Source organism: Stylophora pistillata, chromosome 2, assembly GCF_964205215.1.
Source record: "Stylophora pistillata chromosome 2, jaStyPist1.2, whole genome shotgun sequence".
Lineage (NCBI taxonomy): Eukaryota > Metazoa > Cnidaria > Anthozoa > Scleractinia > Pocilloporidae > Stylophora > Stylophora pistillata.
Window position 1 is genome coordinate 55,046,796 of NC_142520.1, and position 20,582 is coordinate 55,067,377.

Sequence of the window (20,582 nt, forward strand, 5' to 3'; positions counted from 1 at the left end):
CCTACTGAAAATGTAACACTAACAGTAGTATTGCTTACATTTTTTAAGTCATGAAGTACAAACAGACACAAAAATGATCCAAAACAAAATTTGTTTTATTCCTTTTTCTAACAACTTTAGTTCAGCTCTCAATCTGTCTACATAATATCCATTATGGTGTGTTTGGTTCGGTTTGGACGTAAAAGGACCCTCTATTACTTTTAAGCACTGACAATAGGCCACTTTACAGTTGTGTACTTAGTTGCCAAGCCTTTGATTCAGAGTGAGGCTAAAGATGACCTTGTTGTGATAGAGACCTGTATCTAGTTAGCATGATAACAAAGTGATTTACATTTGAAAGGCAGCAAGGTTTGTTTCATAGCAAGGTCATCTCTAGCCTCACTCCCATTCAAAGGCTTGGCAACCAAGCACACAACTGTAAAATGGACTATTGGTCACAACTATAACCTCTAGGTCAATAAAGGAACCATGAGAACACAATGACCTTCATCAGGACCCGCAATCAGACCTCTGGAGTCTGTTACATTCACTACATTTTTATCCACCAAGAGCCTGTTTCTTGAAAGTCCCTGTAACCTAATGGGCCTGAAGCCATGTTTTTTAAAATTTAAAGGACAGGAAAGCAGGTTCTACCTCCCAAACCAGTCCTTTTTGTTTCTTTAGCTGTCAGTTTTATAGTATTATTTTCAAAACTTTTGAAATCTTCATATTGAGTGAAAACAGAACAGCTTTACAGGCCTGTTAAGTGACCAGGACTTTCGAGAAATGGGCCCCAGGCCCTTCATGTTACACACCTTATTTTACAACCATCATTAAGGTGCCTTCAAGAACAATTAATATAACTTAACCCTTTCACTCCCAGAGGTGATTAACATGTAACCAGGGTTCAATACCTGGCTAGCTGCATTTCTAGCGACCGGGCTGGTGATTTCTAAAATTTACTAGCCCGAGACACAACTTGGTAGCCCGGATCAGTTTCCCTCGAGGTCTACTTCAACCCCAAATATGCAAACCTTCCTCTAAACTCATTGGCAAGGTTTTTTAAACATGATAAAGAATGGCGTTTTTCTTTCATTGTGATAACATAATGTGCTATTTAAGAAAAAACTGAGTAAATTTCTTTCAATTTTTGTACTAGCCAGCGGTTTTTTACTGGCCCGACCAAATTTTCACTAGCCTTGGGCTACCGTGCTAGTGGAGATGTCGAACCCTGTGTAACTTCTCCATATAATATCCTACATTATTCAGGCAACTGATAATGAAAACAACCAAACTTATCAGAGAAAAGTTAGCTTGATCTAACATCAAAATCTCAAAACTAAGGCATTTGTAGATAGTTTTTTAAGCAGGGGTTTAATTTTTGAACCACCTGCACAAAGGCTAAATCAAATCTATTGTTCCGTGTGAAAACTGCATAAAGGTGGACAGCAGTGAAATCAAATTTGTAACTTATGAAAACCAATATGAAAACAAATATGAAACAAATATAAAACAACTGAATAAAACTTCAGAAAATAATAAGTATTTCCTGAGACAGAAATCACCATGTGAATGTCTATAGGAACAAATTTCAATTTCTGTCAAACCCCAAATAGATAACTAAGATAAAATTTACATACCCTGAGCACCTCCTCAATTTTCTCTCTCTGTCCTTTCTTTCGCTCTCTCTCTTTCATAATTAAATTTACATACCCTGAGCACCTCCTCAATTTTCTCTCTCTGTCCTTTCTTTCTCTCTCTCTCTCTTTCATAATTAAATTTACATACCCTGAGCACCTCTTCAATTTTCTCTCTCTGTCCTTTCTTTCTCTCTCTCTCTCTTTCATAATTAAAATACAGAAAAGTATATACATTTCTTTACAAAAAGAAAAACAGTCATTCAACCTCTAATCTTTAAAAGGCTGCACATGGCATTATTAAACTAATAAAAATTTATTGAGTTACTTACATGGCTAAATCTCTTTAAACAAATAAATACTTTTTTATTTAAAATACATTAAAAATATCATCATATTGAATGTTCCTATTATTGGTCAGCCATTGAGTTATACAGCAGTGGATATTTCTGCCAGCCTCTCTTGTAGCTTCTGCTTGTAGAGCATGTAACTAAAAACGTTAAATAAATATATAAATAAAAATAATGCATAACAAAAATATATCATAAGTTTGAAGTGAATTTTTAAGGTGGTTACATTAGAAACTTGAACAAGCAAGAGAAACATATGGAAATGATCAATGGATTTTTCACTGTGCTTAAAAACATGTTTGTTTGGTCCTTACCCCTTGTTCAAAATGATAACACCATTTCAAGCTGATAAAAATTATAAATGCAATATCTGCTCCACTCTAATATCATGGTGCTGTTTTTGGTCTTCATTTCTTATATTAGATTGCAAGTTTTAGAACCACAATCAAATTAATCAATTTGGCATTGAGCAACCAAGGTGATCTCCTGGAGTATACAGGTAACTGAATGATGAGCAACAAGAGAGAACCAAGGAAAATTTGTGCTGGCATGAAAGTCAGCCCATATAAAAAAAAATCAGTGATTGTAGCACAGTTTATGGTTTGAACCATGGAGTAACATTTGATTGTGAGGTCTAAGCATGAAGATAAGAGTAGTTTTGAGAAGAATTGTTGTCCACAATGGTGATTGCCATTTCAACAACCTCAGCTGAAGTCATTGAAACATCAGCCCCCATGACCAACAACAGGCATTGTCAGACCTCAAACTACAGGCTTGTACTCTTACCTGGACAATCAGACTATGTTAACAAATGAAATATAACACCTACCACTGTTTTACTCTCTCCACTGACATTTCAACAACCTCAGCTGAAGTCATTGAAACATTGACCTCCACGACCGACAACAGGCATTGTCAGATCTCAGAACTACAGGCTTGTACTCTTTTACCTGGACAATCAGACTACATGAACAAATGAAATATAACACCTACCACTGTTTTACTCTCTCCACTTCTCTTTCTTCCTCTTCCTGATATTTGTCCAGGAAGGCTTGTAACACAGGCGTGGCAAAATGAATGTATTGTGCAACCTAATACAGACAAAGCAAAGCACAAAAAAATTCAGTCTTAACCGCTATGAGGCAGATGATTGCAATGGCAGAGCATTGGAGCATGGAATCCCAAGGTCTGAGGTTCATTTCCTCATGGGGACTCGGAATTTTTTTCTTTGTCCCATGCTTGTAACAAGACAAAAAACATCTTTCTTTAGCTTATCCCTAGTTTGGTTGCAGGAAGCACCTAGAAGCATGTTTTCCTCTCAAGGTGGGAAGCTGATCCACAGCAAATAACCCCCCCCCCCTTCCCTCCATTATATTTCATATCATACTGATTAATAATCCAGGGTGCGGGTGGACTTTGTGAAAAAAAAGTTACAGCTAATTTCTTAAACAGGAATGCCTATGACCTAATACATAACCTGGACAACAGTGAAAGTTGATGATATATCAATTAAGAAATTACAAGTAACTGTGTGACAGCTACTAACAGAAGAAAATTACTCAATCAGATCTGAAAGTTCACACTTAAAATGATGCCACTTCTTTGATGTAAAAAGTTCTCTATTCTTGAAAAATGATGAAAAGCAACTTCAAAAGGAAGAATAAATTATAGATAACTAACCTCATGAGATATGTTATTGGTATCGTCAGCCTCCATAACAAATATCTTTGCAGCCTCCTAAAAAATCACAAATCGAATCATTACAAATTGAGAAAAATGTTAAGTTTCATCTATGATTTGTTTTATTTTGTCTACCAGGTTATACTTTACCTCACTGGGCCCTAACAAAAGGCGACAATGAAGAGGGAATTCTTCCTTTTGAAGTTGTCTAATTGCTGTAAAAAAAAAAAAAAAACAAAAAAACAAAACAAAAAAGATAAAACAAGATGTGAGAGGCGTTGGCCTCTGACAAAATTTGCCAGATTTTTAAGGTGAATTACCTTGTCACATGCAGAACAAATGACTGAAATTGGAGCACGTTGAAAAACATAGGCATCCTACTGCCCTTCTTGTGACAAAATAGCTTGATAAAATAAGGAATGATGTCAATAACAGTGTACTTACACCCATTGTCATAAACTGCATAGAGATTAAATTTTTGAGGTGCATCTGTAATCTGAGCAAGAGAAGGGAAAAACATTTTAGATTTATGATTTAAAGGGTGCTGCATCTGGTTGTAATACTTAGAAGTAATGATAGACTTGACATCTTGAAAGTGTACATGGCTCACTACAAAAACACAATTGTTTGGATATAGGCAAAATTTGAAAAACAGATGAAAAAGCTTTCATATTAAAATCCTTGGCTGCTTGAGTGCTGTTTTAAGCTCACAAACCTGGAATTTAGTCATCAGCATTTTTATGACTTCTCTTGTTTTGGTTCTGCTTGTCACACGCAAGTTTGTTGAAGTGCCATAAGGAGGAATGAATGTCGTATGTCCTTCTGGGGACTGTTGATAACAAAAACAACCAAAACCAATTAATATCAAAACATACCTGCTCAGAACACTCCATTTGAAATAGATATCTACATATATCTTAACTTCTGAAACATTTGTCATTGCTTACAATTCACACCCTCCGAGGCAAGTGACACAAATAAACACTACCCCTATTATGGTCATAATCTCAGTTATAACTCTTAAGTTAGGATGTTAATATTTTTTATTACACGACTCGGGCAGTCAGAGGGCCAATAACTAAAATCAACCAATCAAGATGCTCTATTGCCGGTCAATATTCTCTCAGTATTGGACCGGGCACTGTCCCGAATGGTCCCGAATGATACCACACTTGTGTCCCTTTGAACTTCAGTCGTATATTAAATCTCTTATTAACCAAGCTCGCTCGGGACCGTACTGGAAGAATATTGGTGCTCGGTCCGTACTGTCAAGACCTCGGGCCAATATTCTCCCAGTACAGCCGTCGCACTTGGTTAATAAGATATATATATATAGGGGACCTAGAGTCCTATTATGTTATCACCTGTCCTCGGGTGAATCATTAAATAAATAAATAAATAAATAGGAACATCCTGATTATTGTTGCAGACTTTCAAGATTACAAATTTATTAACTCATCTGTTACTGAACAAACACTGCTGTTGTGTAGAGAACAGTGTAATTTTAGCCAAGATGTGAGATTAGGAGGACATACACTTAAATGATAAGATTGTTCTACATGATACACAGTGATTCCATAAATGTACAAAATACATTTAGACATCTGGTAATTTTCCTCTAACCTCTGCTACTGTTTACAAACCCTTTTATAGACACTAACAGTTCCAATTACAGGGGTATATATCAAAATAAAGGATTGAGCTGTAGTGAATCCAGATAAAATTGAAATTATCCTTCATCAACAGACAATGCTCTCACCTGAACTGTGAAATCCAGAATAGTTTTCTGATCTCCTGCATCTGGAATATTTTTGTTGTTGATGGACCGGCGTCTGGCCAGAATCTTCTCTAAGCTACTTGTTCTAGGTCTCTGTAAATAGTTGATTACAGGCAAAATGAAGAAATAAATTTAAGTTTAGACCATTGTCCAGCATAGCTACTGAGCCACGTAACAGATTTTATGGCAAGAAGTGACAAGGGGTGCTCTTACCATGGAAGGGCAAAGCACTGATGTCACATAGTTTTGCAATACCTTTGAATGTCAATCCTAGGTGATCAGAGTGTCATTTCTCCTGATCATTTTCATATACTATCAGATAGACAACAATAACCACCTCCCGGTTAACTCAATGGATAGAGAGTTGGACTGTTGTGCGGGAGGTTGAGGGTTCAAGCCCCAGCCGGACTAACACTCAAGGTCTTAAAATGATTGAGAAGAATATGCTACCTTTCTCAAACGTTAACATCAAGAAATGGTTAGATATTCTAGTCTTCTCGGATAGGGACGAATAAATGGAGGTCCCGTCTCCTGCAGGGTTAGGGGCAGGAGATGTTAATTTCCCACACATGAGATCACTGTGTGATGGATGTCCTCCCCTGGAGTGGGATGGGTGGGAAAATAGCAGGTTCACATCAGCTATATAGCTGCCATAAATTCAACCTGCTCAAACAAATAAATGATGATAAATGATGATGATGATGATGATGATAAATAAGTAAGTTAAAAACTAACAAAAGAATAGGACACCAAATAATTAGCATGAGCTCAAGCAAGAAATCTGGTTATCTGTGCAAATATTCATCCTCTCGATCATGGAGATCTAAGTTTTACTTTTTGCATTCAAAATATGAAGAGAAAATTGACTGCACAGAGCTTCCTTTCCTTTGAGGCAAATCCACTTACAATGCCATCCTTGACTCTGTTAACAGCTGATCCTCTGTAACCATTCTGTTCTTTCTGTGTACGTCTCCTCCAATACGACAAATTGTGACTTGCAAGCGTAACAGGCACCTTTAAACCCCAGTAAATCTTCAGAACCCCCTCCAGTATAAGTCTCCCACTAAGCTAAATGAGAAAAGGCAAAATATATGAAAGAATGATTTGCACATCTGCAGGAGGCTATCCCACCTTCTGTTGCGTGGAACAACTGGAAGCATTTATTTTCCTACTGAACTAGATGCCAGACTAACACAGGTTATGTTGATTGGCTATCTCATCTGGTTGTCAGAATTAGCATAAATTATCTTATGTAACAAGACACCACGAGGTGAAATAAACATGGCAGTTGTGTTCTAGAATCCTAGTGCTCTTTACTCGCTGCTTAGTGCTCTTTGTCTTTAAGCAACTCTACAAATCAACAGGTTACCCACCTGTACTTTGTCAGGTCCCCCCAAAATTGTTTGGAGAGTGGATTTGCGAGATTGCATTAGATAAGAATTCAAGAACACAATTGACTCCTTCAAAATCTAACAGAATAACTTTGGGATCCAGATCATGCTCTTTGAGTTTCTTTTTATCTCCTTAGTGTTTACTAATTAACAAATGGTTAACACCACAGTTTACGCTATTTAGTTATGGATGCACGCAGGAGGTTGCTACACACAAAAGAAGCATAAGAGTCACGCAAAGTGATAGCTGAGAGTGACTCTTGCTTCTTGAGTGCTTAGCAAACCTCCCAAGTGCATCCATAACTCAATAGTGTACAGTGTGGCATTTACCATTTGTTTTATAACATAACATTGGTACATTGTAGCAAAAGAGTTTTCTTTTATTCATCAAATCTTATGTGACCAGAAAAAACAAGCATGTGCAGAAAACTAGTCATTGCATTTACTCATGTCACCGGTGTACACCCATGGGCAAATGGTGGACACTGAATTGACCAATCAGAGCATCCACTTTACTTTGGTTATGTTATAAACCCTTTTGATGTGGTAAGGAGAAATTCTGTTTTGGTCAGTCATAATAGTTAAAGGGTGAAGTTGTATCGTTTGATTAGTCTTAAAATAGATCATGAGTTTACCTCTTTGCTTGTTAACTGTAGAGCTTTGCGTCCCTCAAAGAATGTGTTATACTCTTTGAGCTTTGGAATGATTTCATTCCTAAGAAAAAATTTACATGGATAATAAATAGAGAAACAAAAAAATTCATGATAAAAATTGAAAACAATTGATAGTCTCTACTGGACACTTTCTTAACAACAACAAGCTGCATGTTACTGAAAAAAAAATTTTTAATTTTGGTTTTGTAGTCAATTAACATTTGATTGTTTATCCTATAACATAAAAGCCAGACTAATCATGTATACCAGGTCTATAAGCTGTACATATACAAATGGATTTACCTAATGGCATCCAATTCAGCTGGCGTAAGCTTATCATCTGCAAAATATTGGTATGACTCTGTTCCTCCGCGGCCATATCCACCAGGGCCAAATAACAAACTGTAGCATGGAATATTACAGTAAGGAATTCCTCTGTGCTGTAGAGCCATAAATAATTAAGAATAAATTAGGAAAAAGTGGTGGTAATTCATTAAAATGAACACATCTGTTGTGAAGTATAATGTTTTTTTCTCTCATGATGCAGCCACTTTTGATGAAGATGATGTTTCCAGTTGACTCAATGGCTGGAAGAAGGCCAATAGTATGCAGTGGAAACATAACAACCCCTCTTCTAATATTTTGAGTTTCCAAAATTAATGATGTCTTTGAAGAAAAGTTTAGCTTGTCGCCCTGCACATGAAAATAAACTGATCATTGATTCTCTTAGTGAACACTGACAGAGTCTTTCCTGACAAAATATGAGGACTAGAATCTACATGAAGCTGACAGTTAAACACTTATAACAAAAGCCCCTAAGAACTTAGGGGCCATAATAACCATGACTGTACCCAATGGTATCTAATTTCTCTCAGAATAAACATTTCTCATAAGTCTACTCTATAATGGCAAAAACAACCTGAAGCACTTCACTTAATGATTAAAAATCCTACCAAACTCAACATTATTGATATGAACAGTTTAAGTTTACCACAAACTATCTAAAAGCAGAATAATGATTTGGATAATTATATTTTTATTGTAATATCTACTGATCTAGTGTTTGTAACTAAACACTTTCATGAATAATAGATCGTTTTGCTCATAAACTGGATAAAATAAATAATTTAATGCAAACTTTACTGAGAAAAATGATAAAAAAGGTTGTAAGAGGTTAGGTAAATCATGTTGTACAAAAATTATACCGTAACTTCTATTCAAAGAAAAATTACCTATAGCAGTCTTTAAATTTTACTTGTAATCAAAAATGTTTTTTTTAATAAGAAACCATCCAGAATTTATTTAATTTACCCTTCAAAATTGTTAGCTTTTCTCTTAAAATTCAAATCGTAAACAAAGTAACTTTGGACAGCAGCCAAAGACATGTACCGCTATGAATAGACAGGACCTCTTATGTGTATCGAATGAAAATTTCTCTTCTTTAAATTATGTGAATTCATTCTTACTTGTTATTGTTACCAATTCCTGCTGAGGTTAGTGATTTTAAGGCAGAAATAAGGAGTAGAAGTCTTAAATTCACCTTAATAATACATCAAGTCTGAGTGTTTAGCTTTGTTGTCGCAAAGACCTCCATTATTGAAAGTATGATGTTACAATGTCCTGTTTTAACTTCTAACATTCTGAACATTTGATCACAAAGAGGACGGCTTATTTGTCGATAAAGACAGAAATTTACTGCATAAAAGGCGCAAAAAAAAAAAAATACAAAGGCTTATTTACCACCCAGTTTGACAACAGACGAGGAACTCTTCGTTGAATCATCAGAAATGCGTCTGCTTCCATATTTCATCAAAGGACAAAGCATGTAAAGAAACACTAAACTTCGTTGCATCATCACAGGAAATGGAAAAACAGGAACTGGAATCTTGGAATGGACCAAAGGAAAAAATGTTGACTCATTTACAACATTTTTTGACAGGAGCAGAGGGGAAATGGTTGTTCACTTGAAAGAAGAAGCTATTCTGATAATTTTTATCAAACTTGACAGCTCCAGTTAATGTTCATGTTGCAAGAAACAAATTTCACCAAAAATTTCATCTGGACAAAAAAGATCGGTGTGTACATATAGCAATCACCCAAAATATTACAGTTATGATATTTACGATTACTTCCTCAAATCTGAGAAAGGAAAAAAATATGATTGGTTAACATAATATAATCAATTCTTATGTCACTGCTCTTTTGTCAGATTTTTCTGGCCAAGAAAGCCAATATCTAGAAATGACTATAAAACCAAAATTATCATGGTAGCCATTCAGAAATGAAAGAAAATGACACATGAAGGCAATATATGATCTACGATAGATTTGGAAATTTGTCCATAAGTAGATGGTTTAAAAGCGTACTAAGACATAATGCCTTCTTAAAAAATATGAAAGGTTTACCACTCAGTTTTCAAAACAAAGACTAGAATTTGTTTGAATAACTGGCCCGGTGTTTACAAAAGTCTAAAGTAAACACTGTGATTTCAAAAGTGACGTTAAGTTGCAACGATGAATTTATAATTAAATTGATATTATATCTTGGTGTGAGATTAATTTAAAAAGAATACTTGCGAGCAACTGGCTGGAAATAGAGCTGGCACTTATTCATGACGGCCTTGGCAAAGAAATTAGCATCTAGAACATCCACTTCATAGCAACATAAAAAATATTTGACCAAAGTCAAACTCTTGAAAGTGAGTTGCTGTGGTAATGAATGAATGGGCTGTTATTTACCTGCCTTAAGAAAAGGTTACAACAAAAAGCGAAATTTTCACTTGTTAATACACAGTCCGGCCTTGGACTTTGACAGGTTGGAATTTTATCACTATCGGACATGAATTTCCATATGAAGATCAAAAATATTTTGACCAAAAAATATAAAGGAATTTCAGAAATAACTCTGCTTCTTATACAACAAAGCAAGTTGCTTAATTATTCGTCTCTTATCTGAGAGCTTACCGTTTAGCACAAATCTTAGGCCCATCTCACAGAATTCTAAAATAATATCAGTCATCGCGTGATACACTTTACCATAGAATTTAATAGACTGAACGAAGATCTACTTAACAAATATTTATAGCATTTTCCAAAAACTAACAGAAGTTTGCAGTAAAGCGTAAAAACTGCCGAACAACAAACTCCGGGAGCTTATACAGTCGTCATATATAAACTCCCTGAAACATCACCATTAAATATTTCACCTGGCCTCAAAGGTTTTAATAATATTAGGAATAATTTTCATTCGAGTTATTGTTTATGTATTTTGAGTGCTTACGCGATTCAAACGAAGTATTTCGTTTCTTAGTTTTGATCACAGAATAACACAGAAGAAATCTCTTTTACTGTCTATTCTACTGAAAAAAAAAATAATAATGTAGTCTTGAAGAAGTGAAAAATAATCCGTTGTTTAAGCACTCCGCTCATTGAAATTAAGGTTAACGCAGTAGTATACCTCTGAATGTTGCCCCGGGTTTAATCGTTTGCCGCATTCTTCGCATCGCAAACAGCCAGGATGCCAGACTTTTCCCAGAGAGTTCCTCTGTTCCGCTGCAAAATACCAGAGAAATACATCACAGGGAAAAATTTTCCCAGACGAAGACCGCTGTGTCAAGATAATTTGTCATCGGTTGCCGTTCCGGCAATCAAATCCGGACGGATCAAAATTGCTCACGCTTTCTTGCTGAACTAAACCATTACCTTTCCAACAAAGAGCGGCATTTTGTTTTCAAACTTCTAAACTTACCAAAATAAACCAGTTTGCCGCACTTGTGACATTCAGTCATCGCGCTTTGTCGCTAGATTTGACCTTTTGAGACTCGAGAAGCGATGAAGAATTCTTCGCACTCGCGGGCAAGGTGCAAAGCTGCCAATGACGTCACACCAAAAACAGAGCAAAAGAGCTTCTTTGTCTAGGGCGGAGTAGGGATTTGACTCCATCAGATAACTGAGGCCATCAAAGGGCCAGCAGAGCTCCACAGAATGCTAACCAACAAATCGTCCCTTGTAATCTATTTTTGCGCGACTTGTCTAGGACACAGAATTCTGACGCAGGGGCAAAGAATTTCTTAAAAACTTTTTGTGTCAAACTATCTAAAGATAATTTTCGCAAGAAATCGTCTCTTTCAGCGTATTGTTAACATTTTTTTCAATCTTTACTTGACGTAAAAATTCCAATAAGTGCGAGAAAACGATGAAAATACAATAACCTTTCCTATAAAAAAAACGAAACAAAAGAAATAGAAAGGGAAAGAAGAAGAAAGTGGGGAAAAAAGGGAAAAAAAAATAGTGGAACATCAGAAACCGAATTGTTAAAAAAATCTAACAGGGTTACTAAGTGCCGAGTATTTGTTGTTGTTATAACGCATTGCTATAAATGAAACGAACACAACCTTTAGAAAATCTCTTTCACTTAAAATTCTTCCCTGCATGAAAATAAGTCTATCATGGCGATATGTCGCGGTATGCGGTATGTAGTATGCGGTATGTTTCTAAGAAAATACTGAAAAACACCGCACTTTCTAAATATATCTTCTTTAATTTTCAAGGACCAAAAGAGGCTTGCTGTGGATCACAGTTCTACCCCTCCCTCCTCCTCCAAAAAAGAAAAAATTTCCCGGCCAGAAAAAAAGAAGAAAGAAATAAGAGTCAGCACAGACTTCAAAGCGAGTAGCTTGTTTTGGAATTTAATTTTCAAGGTTTTAAACTGCATCATGTACTTCTCAATGATTCTTCTTCATTCACGTCAATGTCTTTGCCGCTCGTTAATCCATTAAAACTTTAGGCAGTTTAAAAGACTGATGACGCATGCGACCTAAGCGACTTTGAGCATTGCCTCACCACCTAAATAGGATAACAATCCATCCCAGCTACCCCTACCACACGCACTGCCTTTGGCCAGATTTCATTGGGAGTCCTGTGGTACCTATATACACTCCCGGGTAGAGAGAGGCACTGTGTCTTACCAAGATAAAATAACGTCCATTATTTTTATCTGTCTTACTCAATGAACGGGCCAAGGCTCGAACCCAGACCTCTCAGCCAGGAGTGCAGCGCGGTTAAAATGAACCCAACATGTATCATCCCACCAGTAGTGCGTTTGAATCAGACAAAGAAGAGCCAAGACTAAACCAGATTGTGAAGGTGACTTCGATACCAGTCTTTTGCGTTAAAATTGAGCGAGGGTCGAGATAGACATATACAGGGCTGAGTTCTGGGGACGACATTTTGATTGGGAGAAAGCCATGATACCTGTCTGGCTTTGTCTAATAGTGTAAAACAACTAATTTATTTATGACCAACCGCTGTGAACTACATTCCCTTAAACAGCCCGACATAGAATATACCTTAATAACATAATTCATTAAGGCAATGTGCTACATTTGTCTTTTATGAATATAGCATTCCCGAACTATCTCCGTGATATTCGTAACTCTTTCTATAACTTGTCTGAATACCTTTACTAAGAGTTGTTATTGAAAAATAACAAATTATAAAAGCTGTCAATGAATTGCGGAACAATTAGCAAAGTTTACACAATCAGTCAAGATTAAAATGAGAGATAAAGTCCAAGTTAGAGGCAATAATTGTTTTAGTGCTTGTTAAAGCAATATCGAATATCTCTCAATTGTTAATCTAATTTGGAGCCAAACGGGTTTTGTTGAGTGCTTTAACAAATTGCAACTCCAAATCGCATATTTCAAATTTAAAAACAAGTCACCAGAAGTTAATTAGATCTAGAACCTATCGCAAATCTATGAATGTGAACAAAGCAAAGATGGATATGAAGTTTAGTATATTGACGTTGGCTATCCTCGCTTCATAATGTTAAAATAAAGAGACTTCACCGAGGGAGAATCCGTGGAGAACTTCATGGAAGTTGTGGCAATGCAATATAAGATTGGGTTTACTAACATGATATTAACGCTAAATTTTCAGTACATACCTTTAGAGTTGAAAGATTTACTTCGTCCTACTCTGGGAGACCTCGGGCTTTTCACTTGCAACGCTTTCTCAGAAAGCCGATTTACTTCTCGAGGAAGACGCGGGGAACCCCTGGGGGTAGCGGGCCTCCGTTCCCCTATTAACGGGGAATTCGGAGCACTGCGGGATTTGAAATATCTTGCTTCAGGAGGAGGAATATAATCGTTGCTCTTCGGCCCGGGTTTGCCGCAATGTTCGTGGTAAACAGACGGCATTTTTCTGTTAATGAAGAGAAAATTGAAATAGCCGGCCATCTTGATGTCACCGCATGTAAATTAAAAATAAATTGGATAAATAAGATACCTCTCTTTTTTGGCGAAAACTTTTACTTTAGGAACTGCCAGGAAATAATTCTTCTCCATGCTACCGCGTGTCGAATAGCGGGAGCATACAAAGGTTAGGATTTAAAGGACGTGTTTTCGCAGGTATTGCGTGACAAATATTGCGTTACCTGACATAATATTTGCATCAGTTGGTTGTGTTACCTGTACGAAAGGGGCACTTGACACCTTTTACAATCTATCATTGGCACCAAATATGAGGTCAAATATAGCATTTATATCGGTTGTCGGGACAAATCTGGCTCAAAATCAAAATTGAATCGAGCGGGAAAATAACATTTCAGAAAGTAAAGGTCTCGTTAATCAGAAAATATGGCACAGCAACAAATTTGGTCAATCAGAATTTAAAAATTGTATATAATGAAATTTGAACCTGACAGTTAAGGTTACTAACTGAAATAAATATTTCGCTGACAGTCGATTTTCAATTTGTTGCCATAGTACAAAGACAAGCAAAATATTAGCGCTACTTTAACCGAAGTGTACATGATGGGCGTACGTCATAATATATTTCAATCCTTTTCCACCACGAGAAAAACAACCTTCATTCCCAAGTTCTTCAAGACGCCTTAATCAATGGCGTGGCTCTCCTAGTAATTCCTCTGTCGTACAAGTAGATTTGAAAAAAACAATTGCTCACTTACAGTAACAGTGGGTAGAGCTGAGATTTCAAAGCCTATGGGGGATTAAAAATTGTCTAACTGTCCCTCTGGTAGTGCTTTTTTCTTTAATTGAGGACCGAGTTAAAAAAAATAGTCGTCATCTTTCTTTCCCATGCAAGGCGTAGATGGATTTGAAACACCTGTTGTACACACAAATGGAGATAGCCTCAGCAAACGCTCTTGTACATTTGGAATAAGGAAAAGTATCAATCACTTACTGAAAAAAAAAATGCTGACTATAGGATAAGTGATATTGCTTTGAAAGTACCATAGAAATTCTGGTCAGAACCAGAAGAGTTTAGTAACGAAATCAGAACACCTGTTGAAATGTTTTGGCAAGGGAACGCCCGCAAATTATTCAAATGCATCATCTACCGTCGTTTGAAAACCGATTGGAAGTTGATACCGATTAAATAATTCTTTAAAATGCATCCTGTATAATACTTTGAAGAGTTTGTCGTTTTTGACAGTGAATTCTGTGTAGCTCACTTGTTTCAATACACGCTGAAATAAAATTTCGCGCGGCAAGCTTTCAACAGTTTTTAGTTTTTTCTTTCACAAGCGATAATCTTCAACGCCGTCAAAATTTTCAAATTTCATTGTTCCCCGGTTGTATTGCATGTATTTTTTCCTAATGTAATTTTTTAGATGCATAAATGTAACACAAGACAAACTGAATTTATTTTTGATTCTGCTGAACTACAAAAGCTAACCAAGACCTAACCAGTTTATATTTAAATACATTCAGATGGTCATTTGCGCGTTTTACGAAGCCGGTTCTCGACAAAATATCACATTCCTGAGAAACTGCCGCAACTACCACATACACAGCTTTCAAAAGTGCAGGGAAAAAGCTTAAAGTAAAAAGAGGGCAAAAGTTTTACCCCAGTTAAGAAAAAAAACACCTTATACATTATGCGCTCGATTTAATTGCTGCTGTTCTCACTTTCTGTCAAAAATAAGTTTTTGTTTTTGCTTTGTATGTAGAGAGCAAACTCTTGGTGGCGATCTCTTTCTGTCTCTGAATTAAAATATATCGGCTTAGCTGTCACAAAAATACATTTTTCATATATTCAAAGGCTTCTCTCGAAGTCTAGATCAAAGATAGACGCATTCTCGGCCACATAACCCAGAGGTGTTCCTAGATTAAAGTTGCTTTAAAGATTCTTTACAAAACCGCACAAAAATACAATCGCGCTTCAATATATCGACCGTTCATATCGAAAGAAACATACACAGGTACATATTATTCTCTGAGATAAATTTCAACGCTAGTTTTGCAGTTCATGTTTTTAAAGCAAGCGGAAAAATTAAATTGTTGAAATATTAAAACCATGTATATTTACCCAGACGAAGAATGGAGGAAATTCTTCAGTGCTCGCAGTATTTCGATCATCTTGAGAAGAAAGCTATATCTATTAAGACTATACAAAACTGCGGAGATTTTCAAGGTAGAAGCTTTTATCGCGTACACAGCGGTCGCCTCTGAGGTTAAGAATGAATTTCAAATTGTCTAAACGCTCGCAGTCGCGTCGTATTTTCCAAAACAGCTGTTTTCGATAATTATTGCTAACAAATGTGTTGTGTCTCGAGACTTTGGCGGGAAATTATCACCCAATCAGAGCTGTGATGCTCAGTTTCTCTAAGTCTAGTATTGATCTTTCACATTAACTCGAATTTCCGTGAATTATTAAAAAAAATATGAATTGATCCTTTGGAGGGTTATCTTTCCGCAGGAAAATAAAATGTATTCATATTTTCAGCGTCTTTTCCAAATTGAGTTCAAGAAAATCGAAGATCTTAAGACTAAGATACAAAGCTGCAGATCAAACCACTTTACACCTTTAACATGAAGATTTTCCAGTCCAAATAAATTCTTGAACGATTCGAGGCATGGACTCATACGTGGAATAAACCTGAGCGAAAGAGTCAAACAGTAGTGGCCAGATTCAATATTTATTGTACAAAATATCTTTTTGAATATTTTTTTTTGTTAAGGAAATGATCGAAATAGACCTCCTGATCTCTTTGAAAAAAAAAACAATAAAATAAAAATAAAAAAAACGCTTCATGACGGAATTACGAGGCACTATTTCAAATAAACATCACGATTGGACGAGACGGTCTGTGTTCAAATTTTTCTTCCATTTGTCTACGGTTTGGCAAGTGATTAAGTATGTTTGGTCGCGAGCTACGGAAACTGAGTCTAATACACTGGGTCGAGGTTAATTGGTAAATTTCCGTGAAAAAAAAAAAAAAACCGTTAAAGGAGCACTCTTACGAAACCGTCCTATAACTTGAAAACCCGAAAAATTCAATTATTACATTATAATATAAATTTTTTAGCAATTAATAAAGCCTTTTCAATTCTAATTTTAGTCGAAAGTCAATTCTAGGGCGAGAAATTACGATTTGAAAAGCGTTCCGCCATTAATTTTCGTAATCACGGCCAACTTATCTTCGGTCAGCGGTCACTCTCATTGTGACATATCTTACTCAAAACACTGTGGGCGTCATTTTATATTCATACGGAAACCTGGTGAAATTTAGTGGAATAGTCTTAAAGGTAAAAGGTAAAGTCTGTTTACGAGCCTAGTGGTCCATCAGGTCGGTGCTTAACTCCGGTCTCTGTAGCATGAAGCGACTACGAGTATTTCCACTCCCCCTGGATGGGATGCCAGTCCATCGCAGGGCTACCCCAGCATTAAATTTCCGGTACTCATTTAAACACCTGGGTGGAGAGAGGCACTATGAGAGTTCAGTGTCTTACCTAAGAACACAACACAATGTCCCGGCCGGGGCTCGAGCCCGGACCACTCGATCCGGAGTCGAGCGCACCAAAAACCTCGTGAAATTTAGTGAAATAGTCTTAGTGTTAGTGTTATAAAAGCAATATATACGATCAAAATACTGTTTTTGAAGATTAACCACTAGCATGGCGCGTCAAATGAGTAATCTAAGTCACGCTCCAAACTCGCGCCAGTCTTCTTGAGCCTGGCAAATGATTACGAAAATTAATGGCGGAACGCTTTTCAAATCATAATTTCTCGCCCTAGAATTGACTTTCAACTAAAATTACCACTAAAAAGGCTTAATTAATCGCTAAAAATTCATATTATATTGAAATAACTGAATTTGTCGGGTTTTCAAATGATAGGGCGGTTTCGTAAGAGTGCTCCTTTAAAAAAACAAATGTAGTCTGAACTGCTCTTTCTAGGATATCCTATCGCACAGTTAAACATCACCTCGGCACTTAAGAATTTAATGAAAAAGAAAGAAAAGCGATTCATGATCGAAACAGTACAATAATGTGGGAAAAATTTGTATGCTTTCATGTCTCTATTCAAGTTATTCCCGGTAAGTTATCACTCAATGTCAACTTTCCTGTCTAGGGTCTAAACTTGCTGGAGCAATGAGCTCCTGCTGAAGACGAATTTTCAAAAACTCCAAAAGCTTTAATTTAATACACGAAAGTGTATTGTGTACTTTGGAAGAGGCGTGCTGTAACGCGCTCGGGAAAGTCCGCAATAGCTTACTTTACAACCGAAGTTTTTCTACTGATAGGTTACATATTTCCTTGGATATAGGGTCTCTAACTGGCACGCTTCGCGCTTTGGAGCTCCGCTATAACTAATCACATTATCAGCGCCACCAAGTCGCGCAGGAACGAGCGAAATTGAAAAAGTCACTTTGGTTTTGGTGTTCCATCGTTCGTCATAACCTCATAAATACTTTTTTCGCGTCGCCGCGGTGTAGAAAAACAGAGGTAAAAAGTTCTGACTAAGACAATTTTCAGAGAGAAGAAATTTCTTTGAATTTCATAGAATTTAATGGAAAATCCCTTGGCACTGAGTCACAGAGGAAAGAATTTGCGGGTTTTGCATCATCCCAGTGGCTTAGTTGGATCCGAAACTGAAAAACCCACCGAGATCGAGAGAAGACATTCCCGGATTTTTTCTAATTTACTATCAACCGACAATTTCAAAGGTTAAGCTTTGTCCTGTATCTGCCTATCAAATGATACGACTCCGAATAGGAGTTACTTTAATTTCCTTTTTCTCCAAAATCTTAATAAAGATAGTAATAATTAAGACTAATGTGTCTCTGTATTGATTATCGCATAATCTGTAATTTTTAAACAATCCTAATTTTCCGTATGTCACTGCTACCAGGGTGAAATTTCGAGTGCCCTTTTGTTGAGTTACGTTGATATACTGGCTTCTTAATGCTGATTACTGTAATGTCTGCGGTCTACTTTAGGGTCAGAAGCCACAAATATATTTTATTTCTACTTTTCTCGATTCGGCAGCCATATCTTCGCAAGATTTTTGTACGGAATCAAGCAGACGCGGTACAGCTGTCGATTATTCTCTCTGCCGTAAATCAACAAGTGTTCTTAACTGTTCAATTATATTTTCGGATTTATTTGGTCTTTTTTACGCCAGAAACCGAAATATTGTTCTTGATATCCTCTAACGATTTTGGCCGAGATTAACTTGCTGTCTTTGTCCTTTGTCCCTTTTATTTTACACATCGTGGACATTTCTGGAACAAAATAATTTTTTTCAAATTTCCCCCTAGCTATGAATCGGAATTCCGTAAAAAAAGAAACGAAAAAAACAGTTCCCAGGAGACTGACAAATAATTTATTCACCAATAACATGGTCCCTCGTTCGTTCACAGCTCTGATGTAACTATTATTATGACCGCCAATTCTACGTAAAATGAAAAAGACCAAAACAGCAAGACCACTTTTATAAAAGTTACGCTACACGCTTTAATGCTATTTAGTCCTTCGGCTTTTGTGATGAACCACAGTGATGCTGTTAGTCTATTTAGAATACAAAAGGCGATGCAATTAGAAATTTCTCGCAAGCTGTTTAGGAATATGGTAGAAGCACCGCTCGGCGGTTGGTAAATTGATAAAATCTCTGAATAACCCATACTTTACGCTATTACTAAATACTTAGGGAGTTTAAATACGTTGACGAGCTCATCATGATTAAGGCTGAAAAAATGCAAGATCAAAACGAAACTGGAAACCAGCACGAATTGCTGAACCAGTCCAAAAACATTATGCGATGAGTAATTATACCATAATGCCACGCTGAGTTTCAATACATTATGAAAATCATAGTACCGATACGAAATCGTCAGAGGTACAGTATTGTCCCGGAAGCCAAAACTCGCAGTGAAGATTCATACCGACTTATAATAATCGACAGATTGACAATACACTGATCACGCCAGACAACTCAGGCTTCTTGACTATATCGAACTTTTCTCACAAAAGGAGACTTAGCTATGCTGAAGGCTGTGATCAACTTAAAACAACGAGAATTCTAATTAACAAGTTCTCATACCTTCAAACGTCGTTTGGCCAAGCTTGTTGTATCGATAAGTTTCTGTCAATAACGTCTGTCTGAAAGCGACACAAGTTGTTCGTTTCAATTTACTAACACTTCGGATCACTGTCTGGAGCACATTGTTAAGAAAACAAATTTCACGAGTCGTTCCGAATTGTCCTGCCTATTTCTTCACGGTTGAGAGACCACCAGTATCAACACGTAAGTTCAGCGCGAATTATGTTATGACTCAAAATACCACACTTTTAGTCTTTCCCGGAGGTCAATTTGTTGCAATAACCGGGGCACAATATTGGGAAAATAGCTCTTGGCGGAAATGACTGAAGTTCCCACTATCCAAACATCATTCCTTTTATGGGGTGTCACTGACAGTTGTTGATGACGACATCATCTTTGGATTGTTAAAGTTCCTTGTTGGAGCAAAGTCACGATTTGTCCTTGGTGTAAAATTGAACACAATGTTTCCCAAATTTCTATAATTCGTCCATCATCTTCCATCTTTATCTGTAGCTAACCTTGTTCCATTTTAGTTCAGGCATCCCCCTCAAAAATTTGCCTAACCTTGCATACCATTTTTTGATCCCATTTACACCCTAGGATCAGTATCCATATTCTCCAAACTGTTTTACTTGCATTTACTTATTTATTGAAAAGGAGAATTAATTTAACAATGGAGTATTTCTCTGGTTGGCGATTATTTCTTCTATCCTCATGACAGGCAATTTAAATTTTTTTAAGGGGCTTGATTAATGGCAAGAGATT

At 36.6% G+C, this 20,582-nt stretch overlaps 1 protein-coding gene across 5 annotated transcripts; it reads right to left on the bottom strand.

Annotated features, from left to right (window-relative positions):
• Positions 1–74: 74 nt before the first annotated feature.
• Positions 75–20,124, bottom strand: LOC111344529 (ras association domain-containing protein 4). 5 transcript variants are annotated; one of them, XM_022951766.2, is made up of 14 exons: positions 15,801–15,944; positions 14,437–14,594; positions 13,414–13,670; positions 10,924–11,018; positions 7,771–7,907; positions 7,450–7,528; positions 6,330–6,491; positions 5,406–5,516; positions 4,362–4,475; positions 4,091–4,142; positions 3,797–3,861; positions 3,647–3,703; positions 2,960–3,057; positions 75–2,106 (listed from the first exon to the last, which is right to left on the bottom strand). In XM_022951766.2, the coding sequence occupies exons 3-14, from the start codon at positions 13,664–13,666 to the stop codon at positions 2,046–2,048; spliced, it is 1,284 nt and encodes a 427-aa protein (XP_022807501.1). In that variant the 5' UTR covers positions 13,667–13,670; positions 14,437–14,594; positions 15,801–15,944; the 3' UTR covers positions 75–2,045. The 5 variants fall into 5 exon arrangements, with proteins under 5 accessions (XP_022807501.1, XP_022807500.1, XP_022807499.1 ...); XM_022951765.2 differs by lacking the exons at positions 14,437–14,594; positions 15,801–15,944 and adding an exon at positions 19,818–20,124; XM_022951764.2 differs by lacking the exon at positions 14,437–14,594 and having other exon boundaries at positions 15,801–15,957.
• Between the last annotated feature and the right edge of the window lie 458 nt (positions 20,125–20,582).

Coding starts and splice junctions, on each gene's coding strand:
- LOC111344529 (XM_088748475.1), bottom strand. CDS start 13,813: ATGGAGAAGAATTATTTCCTGGCAGTTCCTAAAGTAAAAGTTTTCGCC. Junction 7,908..10,923: donor ACCCGGGGCAACATTCAGAG/GTATACTACTGC, acceptor ATGGCTCTACAG/CACAGAGGAATTCCTTACTG. Junction 5,517..6,329: donor ACAGAGTCAAGGATGGCATT/GTAAGTGGATTT, acceptor AACTATTTACAG/AGACCTAGAACAAGTAGCTT.